We start from the raw sequence: 12,612 nt of genomic DNA, 5'->3' as shown, positions 1-12,612 counted from the left end.
TAGAAAAATGACAAAATCTTTATTTACATTGCCCTTTTATGAAAAGAATTTTCAATCTCAACCTTAATTCTGTACTCAAACATCTAGGATTAAATTTATTCATTGTAGGTATTAATACTGATGTATTTAAGGCTTTTAATATTTAATGACCTCTAGAAATTAGGTCTAATATGACAAATTCGAAGATAATTTGTATTTTTCCTAACCATACAAACCTTAGCTATTTACAAAGGGTATTACTTTTAGCGTAGCTGAAATGGCGAGCCATTAGAATTTAACGAGGGTGTATTACCCCCGCGCTAGTTAGCGGGGGGGTAGGGGAGTGGTAGCTAGCTACCCCTCCTCCCCCTCACACACAGGTGAATACTCACTTTCACTTAGAGGTAGGACTTGTCTTGGGGGACAGGGCTGACGGGCAAATATGTGTAAATAGCTAAGGTTTGTATGGTTAGGAAAAATACAAATTATCTTCGAATTTGTCATTTGTTCCGTAACCGAAATACAAACCACGCTATTTACAAAGGGTGACTTATCCCTTAGGAAGGGTGGAAAGTCCCCAGCCATACTGGCTTTGGCTTTACCCGGGGACTCAGAATCCGAGTGAGTCGCACTCGAGAAAAGGAGTCCCTGCACCTCACAAGTTCCTTGCTCCGCAAGGAACCATGTGGCCTACGTAAGCTTGTGTGTGAAGGAAGAAGTGTGACTCGTCCTAGGCAGTTGACCTGGAGTTCCAGAAGGAACTCTGGGTTAGGACGTTCCCAATACCACCTCGTCAGGGTATGGGGGACGCGACAGTATTGACTCAATACTCGGAACACAAGGAAGCATGGTTTACCTGCAGAGGTTCGAGGTCAGCTATGCAGAGACCAGGATGCTGCTTCCCCGTAGAGGGGATGATGAAGAAAGAAGTAAGGGCCAGACATACTTCTTTCGTTCATGCAGACTAAAACCTGATAACAATGCCCTCAACCTTCTGCTACCTGTCCAAAAGGGAGCCTGAGGTTAGACCAGCTGTTGTGTAGCCACCACAGAGCGATAGAAAACGTATCGAGACTCCTGTGGGTCACGCCCTGCAGGAAGCGGGCTGCGAAGGTCATCAGACGCTTCCAGACTCCAGCTTGTAGCACCTGCGTCACAGAGTAGTATTACTCGAAGGCGAGGGACGTTGCGATGTATCCAACATCGTGCTGTAGGGCGACGTGACGGGGGAGGGTCTGAAGACAGGACGAGATGAATGTCCTTGAGTCCGGGCTGAAGAGGTATACTGGTGACTCTCCCCCCATGTCCTCCTTGTGTTCCCAAATCGGCTGCAACTGAGGACAAACTGCAGCTGTTCCCAGCGCTAACCTCTCGATTCCTTACTGGCAAGAAAGAGAAGGTCTTGGGACATCAGACACAGAATGGAGACTCGAAATCTTGAATGAATCGGACCGAAGGGCCGGGACCTTCAGATTCTGAGTTTAGCCAACAACTCAGGAGCGAGCCTGAATGTTGCCTTCCCCTCTTCCTTAGAAAGGGGGGAGTAGTTAGAGACCAAGAAGATTGCTTACACACTGGCCGTGGCCAGAGTGAGCAGAAGACCCAAGGCGGAATACAATCCGAGGCCTGTCGTAAAAGGGTCTTGAGAAGATCTCTTAAAGGACTAAAAGTCCGAGCCATGCTCCAAGTTGGAGGTCTTCCTCCGACTAGGGCAGGGACGATCGTAGCTTCGCATGAGCGAGGATAGATCCAGCGGGCAGGAAAAAGTTATTCCTTTAAGCCTGAAGGTCAGGGAAAGGCTGAGCGACAGGCTTCATTGCCGAGAGCGGAAAGGAGTTTCCTCCCGCCGAAAGGCAATAAGACTGTTATTGCTGGAGAAGAGGCCTCAAGGGAAGAGGTATATCTCCCACGGCACCAACCACCTTAGACTCTTCACTTTGCCTGGGAGACCCCTGTGGATGACTATCGCAGATGACGCGACCTCCGTACCGCGACTGTAGCGGGTTGTCTCTTCTAGAGGAGGAAGCGTAGTGTCTCCAGGCATGAAGCCGAAGCGACGTCCCGGTTCGGGAGAGATGTCGCAGTGTGGTTGCTTGAGTAGTCTGCGCCGTGGGAGAAGCTCTCCCGGGAGATCCGTCAGGGGAAGCAGAGGGTCCAGAAACCGTTCTGCGCGTAGTCCCAGTGGAGCTCTCCCATTGAAAGGTTGACAGACAACCTGGTCTTGTTGAGGCCCATTGTCCGCAGACAAAAAGGAGGGAAGACGCAGGCGTCGAAGTTGTCCCACCATCACCGGAATGCATCTTGCCAGTGTCTCGGGGTCTGAGACTGGGGGGAAGACTAGCGGAAGCTTGAGGTTCCAAGCTGTCGCGATCAGGTCCCCCAGACCAGCACTTGCTGGTTACCCAAGGTCAAAGACCCCTAGGTACACTCTCTCTATGAGGCTCTGCTCGGATAGTCTGAGAGAAACATTCCCCTGCCTGGAATGAGAGAGCCGATGGTGGTATTGAGAGAATCTCAATCATCCCGGTATCTCTACTGCAAGATGTGAAGGTGTGAAAATGCGTCCCCTGCTGGTTAGAATGAAGTCGACGCGCAACGGGGAGACTCGGCAGTAGCTGTAGGATCTGAAGAGGGGCCAGACTAAGGCCCCTAAGCCTGCCTGAATGATGGAGAGGTATCCTTCAGGTCTTGACCATAGGCCTGGACTGGAACATGCCCCCCCCCCCCCCCCTTTCCTTTGACGAGTCCGAGAACCGCATCAAGAATGTGGGGAAAGGACGAGAATATCCACTACCATCAAGAGGCTCCATAGGTCAACACCCATTGCAGGTCTAATAGTTCCGCTGGTCCCATAGGGACAGGGAGTCCGGTTAAACATTGCCTGAAGCCACCGGAACTTGGATCGCCCCACATGGAACTTATCCTGAGGCGACCGTTCGGACTATAGACGGGTCAATGAGGAAAGAAGAACTAGGAAACGTTTCAAGGTAGGGCTGAAAGCTCTGCTTGACTGAGAACAGGTACTGCGACTCTCCTCAGTCTTGCCACAGTCAACCGAAAGGAAGGCTCGGAGGATGTGGTAACAGAATCTGGCGTCCCCAGGTGGTCACCCATCCAAGTACCGACGTTGCTTAACCTCGCTGGATGGACGAGAAGCGGGGTTTCCAATGTGGTAAGGCGGTTGACTCAATATCATGGCCAGATACTCCAGATGTTGAGGCAGAGGAAGAGGAGGCTCCAAGCAAAATACCATGAGCCCACACTCATGGTAAGCATCCGGAAGCTTGTCCCGGCGCTGAAGAAGGTCGAAACCCGAGCCTACAGGAGTTGACCAGCCCTCCAAACAGCAGAGGAGGCGGAAGCCTGCCCCTGAGTGGCCAAGAGGAAGGCAGGGAGAGTTCTCTGGGGAAACAAACCTGCTATGCCACAGCGGGATAGCCACACTGCATCATAAGCAGGAATACTTGCAGTCTAGGCTGAATTCGACGAGCACCCTGGAAGATGGATGGAATGGAAACTGAAAGTACCCGTCCTTCCGATCCAGGGTTTTTAAGGAGTCCTGTCGCCTCGTTACCAGTCTGATCGATTCTGCTGACCGAAGTTTGTTCGACAAACTTGATCGGGGCTGAGAGGTCGACTATGGACATCCCCTCTCAGATCCTTCCTTACAAGAAAGGGTCGACTAAGGGGGCCGGGGGTGAAGCCGTCGATGATCCTAAGGAAGACCTTCGCCTAAGGTATGGATCATTCTGCCCAACCGGGCAACTCTGCTGACGCTATGGCATAGAGGTTCAGAGACACTGAATTCGCTGACAGAGACGGCAGGCGCGATATCCTTGGCTATTCACAGAGAATATGCGGGAATGGGCATCGGGAAGCTGTCATTCGGATGAGTAACCTTAAGCATCCTCCCAGTGAAAAACCTGCAATCCTAGAGTTCGTGAACTCCTTTTAGGACTATGCCCCCCCGGGGGAGTCTCCCGTGCCATCTGTTCCTGACAGGAGAAAACTGCAATTGGACACCTTGTCCCAGTTGTCGTAGCCGATAACTTAAGCCGACGTGGTTGAAAGAAAAGGCGCTGGAGCCCTGCAGAGTCTGGAAGAAAGCGCCTTGGAGGAGTGAAACCGGAAGTCGATTTACTCCGCACAGCAGCTGTCTAAGTCTCTGTCCTTGGGCACAAACAAACTCTTCTCAAGGATGGAAGGGTGTCTGAGGTCGTCGACCTCCACAGATGAGACACCCGAAGGAAGCCCTCAGTCAGCGCGTCCAGATGGTACAACATCGAGCTTGTCCGCAAGTTAGATACTTAACGACGAAAGGCCAAGGTGCCTGAGCTCGAGAGGAGGAAAGTACCCTTGATCTTCCTGTAGCTTCCTTGAACCAAACCTCGGGCCGTAACCGAGGAGGGAAAGAACCTGGTAAGCTCCCAGAGGAAGAGGTAAGCAGTCACCCCTTGTCCGATGGAGAAATCTCGAACGGAAAGCCCCCCCCCGCCAAAAATCCTTCCAGGGAATGACGGGGAAGGGCTAACCCAGGTTCAGGAATAGAGGAGTGTTGCTCAGATCTCCCTTAAGTTTCTCCTATTCTGCAAGTGCCATGCTCTGTGTTTACGGGGTGAGACAGTGTTCTGGAAATACGCTCCAGAAGAACTCGCCAGGCTGGTCATGCTGCGAAAACCCCATTGGGAATCGTGGTCGCAATTGCCCTGGAGCTCGCGCGACGGGAATTCCTGGTGGTCGGCGGGCGATAACCCATAGACGAGCAATGGATACTGCAAGAAATAAGCCGACATTTGTGCGAAGAAATACTGTAGATTCGCGAGACGGAACACCATCCGTCTGCGCGATGGAAAAAACCGTTGGTTCGCGCGTGGGCGAACATTGGAGAGCATGAGAGTAGACGTGCAGGCACGTGGGCGCGCGGTTGCACGGGCGAGCGGTCGCGCGGGCGTGCGGGCGAGCGGTCGCGCGGGCGCGCAGGCGAGCGGTCGCGCGGGCGCGCAGGCGAGCGGTCGTGAGGGTGGGCAGGTGGATGAGAGCGATTCCGAGGCGGCGAACGCAAGCGTTAGCGCGATGGCGAGGAAACGCGCTGCCGCGTGGGCGAGGAGGACTGCTGGCGATATGGATCAACAAGCGATCGGTGGTGAGCTGGTGAGCGCTAACGCGCAGGTTGGCGATGGCGCGTTGTGATATGCCGACGCGATGGTCGAGCAGTATGTGCAGGTGAGCGATCGTGCGATGGCGAGCAGTATGCGAAGGTGAGCGATCGCGAGCAGTGATCAGCATGCGCAGGGTCACGCGATGGTGATCAGTATGCGCAGGGTCGCGAGATGGTGATCAGCATGCCAGGGTCGCGCGATGGCGATCAGCATGCGCAGGTTGGCGGTTGCGCGATGGCGAACAGCATCTGCAGGTGGGCGATCGCGTGATGGCGAACAGCATACGCAGTTGAGGGTCGCGCGATGGTGATCAGCATGCACAGGGTTGAGCGATGGTGATCAGCATCCGCAGGTGTGCGGTCGCGCGATGGCGATCAGCATCCGCAGTTGAGGGTCGTGCGATGGCGATCAACATCCGCAGTTGAGGGTTACGCGATGGCGATCAGCATCCGCAGGTGAGGGTCGCGCGATGGCGATCAGCATCCGCAGTTGAGGGTCGCGCGATGGCGATCAGCATCCGCAGTCGAGGGTCGCGCGATGGCGATCAGCATCCGCAGTTGAGGGTTGTGCGATGGCGATCAGCATCCGTAGTTGAGGGTCGCGCGATGGCGATCAGCATCCGCAGTTGAGGGTCGCGCGATGGCGATCAGCATGCGCAGGTGAGCTAGTAGCTGGCGAACCATGTTCCTTCAGAAGTGTTGGAGAACGTTGGCGTGCCGGCTGTAACACACGTGGGCGATCCGCAGATCGCTGGCGAGCTGATGATCGCTGGCGGGCTGATGATCGCTGGCGAGCTGATGATCGCTGGCGAGCTGATGATCGCTGGCGAGCTGATGATCGCTGACGAGCTGATGATCGCTGACGAGCAGAAGGCTACGCGTGGAAGCCTGCGCAAAGAAGAAGAGTCCTTGACCCCGACCTGAACCGAAGTTCTAGATCGCGAGGGCGAACGTGGGCGCGTAACAGGAACCAACAGGAACCGCAGGGAAGATCATCTTGAAAGCGCTGACGAACAGGAGAGCGCTGATGAGCAGAAGGGCGCGCAGGGAAACCCTGACACGCAAGGGAAGAACCCCCGTGGGGGCAACCCTTTGCCCCGAAGGGATCGTTGTCCGCCGGGAGACTGATGTCCGTCGGAAGACCGCTGTCCGTCGGGCAGACCGTTGTCCGTCGGGAAGACCGTTGCCCGTCGGAAGACGAGATCAGACTGCTGTCCATCTGCACCAAGGCGGAAGATCAAGAAAAAGGAGTTGTAGGCTGCAAACGGAGATCCAAAAGGCGCCTCAAGCACCCTTATAGGGAGATGAGAGGCCCTTACGACGAGGCGGACGGTGGGCCTTACGGCGAGGGAGGCCAACAGCAACAGCAACAGAAGAAACCTCCGAAGAGGAGTCTCTATGAGTGTACTCTCTCGCGAACGAAAGAGAAACACTTCATGGAAGAGACTGGTCAGCCAGTGACCTAAAAGGAGCAATCCTCCGAAGAGGAGCTCCTGCAGTTGCCCAGCCCCTTGAGCGAAACTGCAGGTGCGACCGCTCAGCACCAAGAGCATAGTCGCATGAAAAAAAGGGCAAGAGAAGAACCCCCCAAAAGGGGAAAAACTCAAGCCTGGACAGGAAAAACTTCCCTCGGAAGGAAAGTTATCCGCCCAAGGAGGCAAGCCTCCTGACTGTTCTAAAATGAACTGGAGAGCTGTCCGTCGACACGGGAGTACTACCAGTAGAAGGAGACACGACCCTGACGAAAATACAAGGGGGGAGGCAGCAACAGCCGAATCCCCAGGACTCCACCTGACAGCTCACACCGTTGCTATATTACAGAAACGAACTAGATCGGTAACTGTAAAAAAAAAAAAAAATAAAACAAATAATATTAGTACACATTCATTCCCCCGGGAAGGCTCCGAAGAGGAATCCCGAGGGAAAGGAACAAGAATTACACAACAGGCACGTGCCCTCACAACCACTTACACTCGCGGAAGGAGAGCTGTAACCAAAACAGAATTATAACAATTATAATTATGTAACTATGTAATTATGTAATTTAAAAATGAATGAACACTAAAGAAAGAACGAAAACCCCGAAAGGAATCGTTCTACAAGCTGAAAAACAAAAAACAACTTCAATTAGATTCATAACTAATTGATACAAACGTACGGCGTAGCAACCCCCCACACGGAAAGGAAGCTAGGCTACAAGGGCGTAGTAACACGTAGTAAAAGGGTGAACGACCTCAAGAGAGAGAGAGAAAGACATAAGTCAAACTCGATCGCCACCCATAAAATACGCCGTGGTGGCCTAACTGCCGAGGCCTCCACGTAGATATCGTACACTACACACACATCTGAAAAGGAAACTTACTTATTTCCATACTCAAATATATATACAAACATGAAAACATGTTTACATATATATTGAGTAAATGAAAAGTAAGCGATTAAGTAAAGACAAAACAGACAATGGCTGCCAAGCGAGGACCAAGACAGAGACGTCTGTCACAGTCCGAGCCAAAAGTTAAAGTGAGTATTCACCTGTGTGTGAGGGGGAGGAGGGGTAGCTAGCTACCACTCCCCTACCCCCCCGCTAACTAGCACGGGGGTAATACACCCTCGTTAAATTCTAATGGCTCGCCATTTCAGCTACGCTAAAAGTAATACTCTTTGTAAATAGCGTGGTTTGTATTTCGGTTACGGAACAATTTTATTTTGGATGAGGTTTTACAGCACTATTTACAAGGTTTAACTTTCAAACCATTGAAAAATCTTTCACTTGTAGATTTAACGGCTTAAATGCTTTTCCTATCACTAAAAGTTACAGCTAAATGCATGATATACAGTAAGCACTATCTTTTAAGGTAGGCTTTGGGAGCATAAGATAATTTAGTCTCTTGCCTACTGGCAGAGCAAAGAATATTTCAAGACTAAGAGTCAAGCATTATATCAGAAAATATATCTGTCTGGTAAGAGCCATTCAGTATTTTCAGACCAACTATAGACATTACATGTAGTATCCCTAATTTGCTATGTGTGATCTAAAATCAAATTGTCCTCTGTCCAAAAATCTATGTCATTTCTATTTAAAAGGTTTGTCATAGAAACTAAGAAATTGGATAAAAATCTTATAAAAGCCTTCAGGGCAACGGTTCAGGATATTAGGAATAAATCTCCATCTCTCAAACGTTGTTAAAATCATTCTTTGAAGAGTTTTAGTGGCAGCTAAATTGTGTACCATGTCGGAGTGCACTGAACATTATCTCCAAGAGTTCTGATTTTCTTATTGAGATTTCTGGGCTTTACAATAGCTCCTAAAGTGGCTGCTAGCAATATTGTCTTTTTTAGTTCAGTTAATTTATAATCCTATTTTTTAAATATTTCAAATATCTTTATAAAAACCATCCAAAGTTCTGTATTTCAAGGATAGAATTTTATCAGTAACCTATACCATTTTGGTTTAGAATTTTAACTATATACTGTATTGTATTTCCATTATATAACTGACCTATCTCTTTCCTTCACTGGCATCCCACCTCCATCAGTGTGGTAGTCAGCAATATGAATACTGTATAAGAGGAGGTTGACAGAAATAAACTTTCTAATAATAAAATTTGTTATTCCTATACTCGCCTGATTTTCATGTACATACCCATCCTCCTCCCCACTGACTTGTGATGTTAAGAGGACGGGAAACCCTTTTGATTTAAAAAATGAAGTAAAGTGCCAGTGGCACTTCGCTTCTTGCCATTAACCACTAGCATCTCGTTATTTTAAAGGTATGTCTATTGATGGGAAAGAAAATAGGAATTTTTTTTTTTTATTCTAGGGGTAAATTTCAATAAACCAAGCTTCTGAAGAAGCAATATGAACACATTCAAGTATATACATAACAAATTTCATTTTTATCATTAAAACTCAAATTTTCAGTGTCATAAATAGTGCAAGATATATGATGTTTACATGCATGCTATTTAGATACCTCTTAATATCAAAATTCCAGTAAGAAGTACTAAATATTCATTGCTAAATGTCAGTTAACATTTAAAAGAACTAAACTTCTCACACACTGAAAATACAATTAATATGTAATGAGAAGTCCAATAAGCATAATAGGGTTGAGGTACTACGTAGGAAAAATGTAAAAGAAAATTATGCAATTTACCAAATGGGGCTTATTACACAAGCAAAAATGTCATATCATGCTTTCCACCCTCAGGCATGCATTAAAATTTGTGGATTAATTCAACATCACCCACAACCATTTACTTCTCACCTGTGCAATTGAGAAGAATAAGTATAAAAAAAAAAAAAATCTTATAAAACCCATTCTACTTACAGTTCCAATGGGACCATCAACATGATAGTGTAAACTGAACACGTCCCACCCAATATCACCAGCAGATACTTCAAGTAATCTTACATCCAGGCGCTTCAGTATGTCTGGTTCTTCATACTGAGCATTACTGGCAGCCACTGCAGTCTCTAACAGTGATGACAGATTGTGCGGATACAAGTTTGATGCAGGTTTATTTAACTCAGGACTGGAAAATAAGTACAGTAATAATTCTCAGATTCGCCGGTAGCTTAATATCAAGTTTTCACAAGCACGATTAATGTAAATAGGAAACTCTTTGTGTTTTATATAAAAATACACAATTACACTACAAAAATATGTATCTTAAATATTTGACTAAAAATATTTAAGAGTTATCACATTCCTAACTAAATTTACAAAAAAAAATTACATTTCTTATGACTAACTCTCATCCATTCATAAGTTACTTATGTATATAATTATTACTGAAGTGGTGCCAAAAGAATTGATTATGGTAATAATCAAATCCAATATCATGATAAACATTTGTTCCAGCTATGAGCTAAACAAAAACTTACTCAGTCTAGTTAAAAAATAAATCTTATTGCACTCACCTTAATATCTCCATGAGGTAACGGACAAAATCTCCCTGCCCCAAGAGTAAATAACGCCGCAGTGCTCGCAAGTGAGTCATAAATTTGTGCTGAGTGAGAATTTCTTCAAGGACATGCCGGGAAGTTTCTCGGAAAGTAAGTGTTATTAAATCGTCCAACTGGCCATTGTCATCTTGTGTGAACAAAGATTCAACTGAAAATGAAAAATAAGGGTATAACGTAATGAAATAATGTACATACAATAATAAGTAGGCATAAAAGTATTAATGAGGAACATCACTTTGGATAGACTACATAAATTAAATGACAATAAATAAAGGTGAAAATATGAGACTAATGATACAGTTCATAACCGTATAATTACCCTAGGAATGTTAAATAAAAAAAAAAACATTAATTAAAACTTTAGATCATCAAAGTCTATTTCTTTAACCATCACCTTGCACAAGCACTGTCACTAATCAATAGTATATCTGCTGTTTCAATAACAATACTGGTAGCTACCAACTTTTCAATTTTTGAAACACTGACATTTGCCGGATGTGAATGTATCAAACAACACAGAAAATAGGCGAGCCTTATGGAATGTCTCAAGTGTGACACGGCAGTCTCATTAAAATCACAAATTTTAAGTAATTTGTATTTTTCCTAACAGTACTTACCTCGAACTACTTTCTTAGGAGTATCTGGGATCTCCTCCCAACCGACCAGAGTTTTGTGTAGTTTACCCTAGTCCCGTTTTCTATGAGGGGTAACCTCAGGTGGAGTGATACGCGCCCTGAGACTAACCCCGGATCAGAGAGCATGCTTGCTCAGGTCTCGATCTCCAGTAAGTTCTTGATAGCTTAGGTATCTATGAAGTCCAGCAAGGCACTCGGGGTAGGACGGGCAGGCCATTACCCGAAAGTAGTTCGAGGTAAGTACTGTTAGGAAAAATACAAATTACTTAAAATTTGTGATTTGTTCCAACACTGAGTACTTACCTCGAACTACTTTCTTAGGAGACTTATACCTTAGGAGGTGGGAGTGTCCTTCAGGACCTAGAGACCGTGACGAGTATAGAAGAGGAACCTAGGTAGGAGACTAGGTTCTGCTGACCTCAAATAAAACACGAGAAAATAGGGAAAACTACGCAAAAAACCATCTTAGTGTCTAAGTAACTCACTTCTGCAAGAATCCTAGGAGACATGTCCTTCCAATGATAGTGTATCCCATGGCAGTTTCAGGGGGCTACTCGAGTCATTTCCGGTAAAGGAATAGGGGAAGGAAGAACAAGGGGGCTCAGGAAGGAACCTGTGTCTCTTGCACTTACTACCCGCAGTTACCACTGGGGCTACACCTTTAAACCGTTTGGAGCGCGGAAATGATGGGACCGAGCAAGAACCCGTCCAGGGACTTTCTCGAGTAGTCCTTCAAGTAGTGAGCTGTAAAGGTCGACAGGCTAGACCCAGAACCTGCCCTCAGGATTTGGGCCACTGTCATGTTTTTCTCAAACGCCAATGATATTTAGACCCCTAATGTCGTGGGGTCTGGGGTTTCCTAGAAAGGGGACCCCTGCTCTACTGTAGGGCCTGACGATCACTTGCCTTAGCCAGATGGAGATAGTGTTCTTGGAGACTGGCTTCTTCACAGTCCCGAGGAAAATGAACAGACTCTTGATCTCGGGACGAAGTCTAGCTGTCCTCTCTAAATACTGCCATACTGCCCTGACATAGCACAGCAGCAAATCCCTCGGGTTGTCCGAGCGAGGGATAGCTGGCACTGAGAACCCTTCAACTTTGGAGTCCCCAACAGCAGGATTCCGAGTCTTGGCTACGAAGGAGGGTAAGAATCTGAAGGTAGCTTTTCGCCAGCCCTTCGAGTGTGAGATCTCGTATGACCGGCCATGAATCTCACCTACTCTTTGCTAATACCAGATCTAAACGAAAGACTGCCTTGAGGGTGAGCTCCTTGTTTAGAATGTCTTTTAGAGGCTCGAAGGGAGGTTCCGAAAGCATCTTCAGTACCCTAGCCACATCCCCCTGGGGCACTCTAGCGCCTTGGGGGGGAACACGACTGCTCGAAGCTCTTGATGAGCGTCGAGATATATCTGGAGGCACCTAGGTCTATGTCCTTCAAGAGGAAGACTTGGGATGGACGTGCCCACTTCGTCCCTGAGATAGGCCAGGAAGTCTGCTATCTCGTGAATGGAGGCCCCTAACGGCCTGATGTTCTTCGAGGAGCACCCCTTAGAAAAGGTAGCCCAATACGCCTGGTACACCTCAACTGACGAACGCCTCAGGTACCCTGACATCCTTGGTGCCGTCCTCAACGGAAATCCTTCCTTTCTCAGGAGACGCTCGATAACCTCCACGCATGAAGGCGGAGGGACCAAGGGATTTCGCGGAACCACTGGAAATGAGGCTGCCGGAGAAGGTCTGGTCTGTCTGGAAGTGGCCCAGATGGAAGGCGTGCCAGTTCCTTTAGATCCGCGAACCACTCTCTCTCTGGCCACCAGGGAGCTACCAAAGTCACCCACAGGTTGGCCGTCCGTCTCATTGGAAGGCGTTCTC

General features: G+C 47.9%; 1 protein-coding gene across 1 annotated transcript in view; it reads right to left on the bottom strand.

Moving 5' to 3' along the window:
- Positions 1–12,612, bottom strand: part of LOC137639847 (gamma-tubulin complex component 3 homolog) — a 166,309-nt gene that overhangs the window by 43,329 nt on the left and 110,368 nt on the right. The window contains exons 11-12 of the mRNA XM_068372104.1: positions 10,061–10,253; positions 9,468–9,672 (exon numbers count right to left, since the gene is read on the bottom strand). Coding sequence (XP_068228205.1) covers positions 9,468–9,672; positions 10,061–10,253 — 398 coding nt within the window. The remainder of the gene's footprint in view (positions 1–9,467; positions 9,673–10,060; positions 10,254–12,612) is intronic.

Source organism: Palaemon carinicauda, chromosome 4 (assembly GCF_036898095.1).
Source record: "Palaemon carinicauda isolate YSFRI2023 chromosome 4, ASM3689809v2, whole genome shotgun sequence".
Classification (NCBI taxonomy): domain Eukaryota; kingdom Metazoa; phylum Arthropoda; class Malacostraca; order Decapoda; family Palaemonidae; genus Palaemon; species Palaemon carinicauda.
This window is presented reverse-complemented; position numbering and strand designations above follow the sequence as displayed.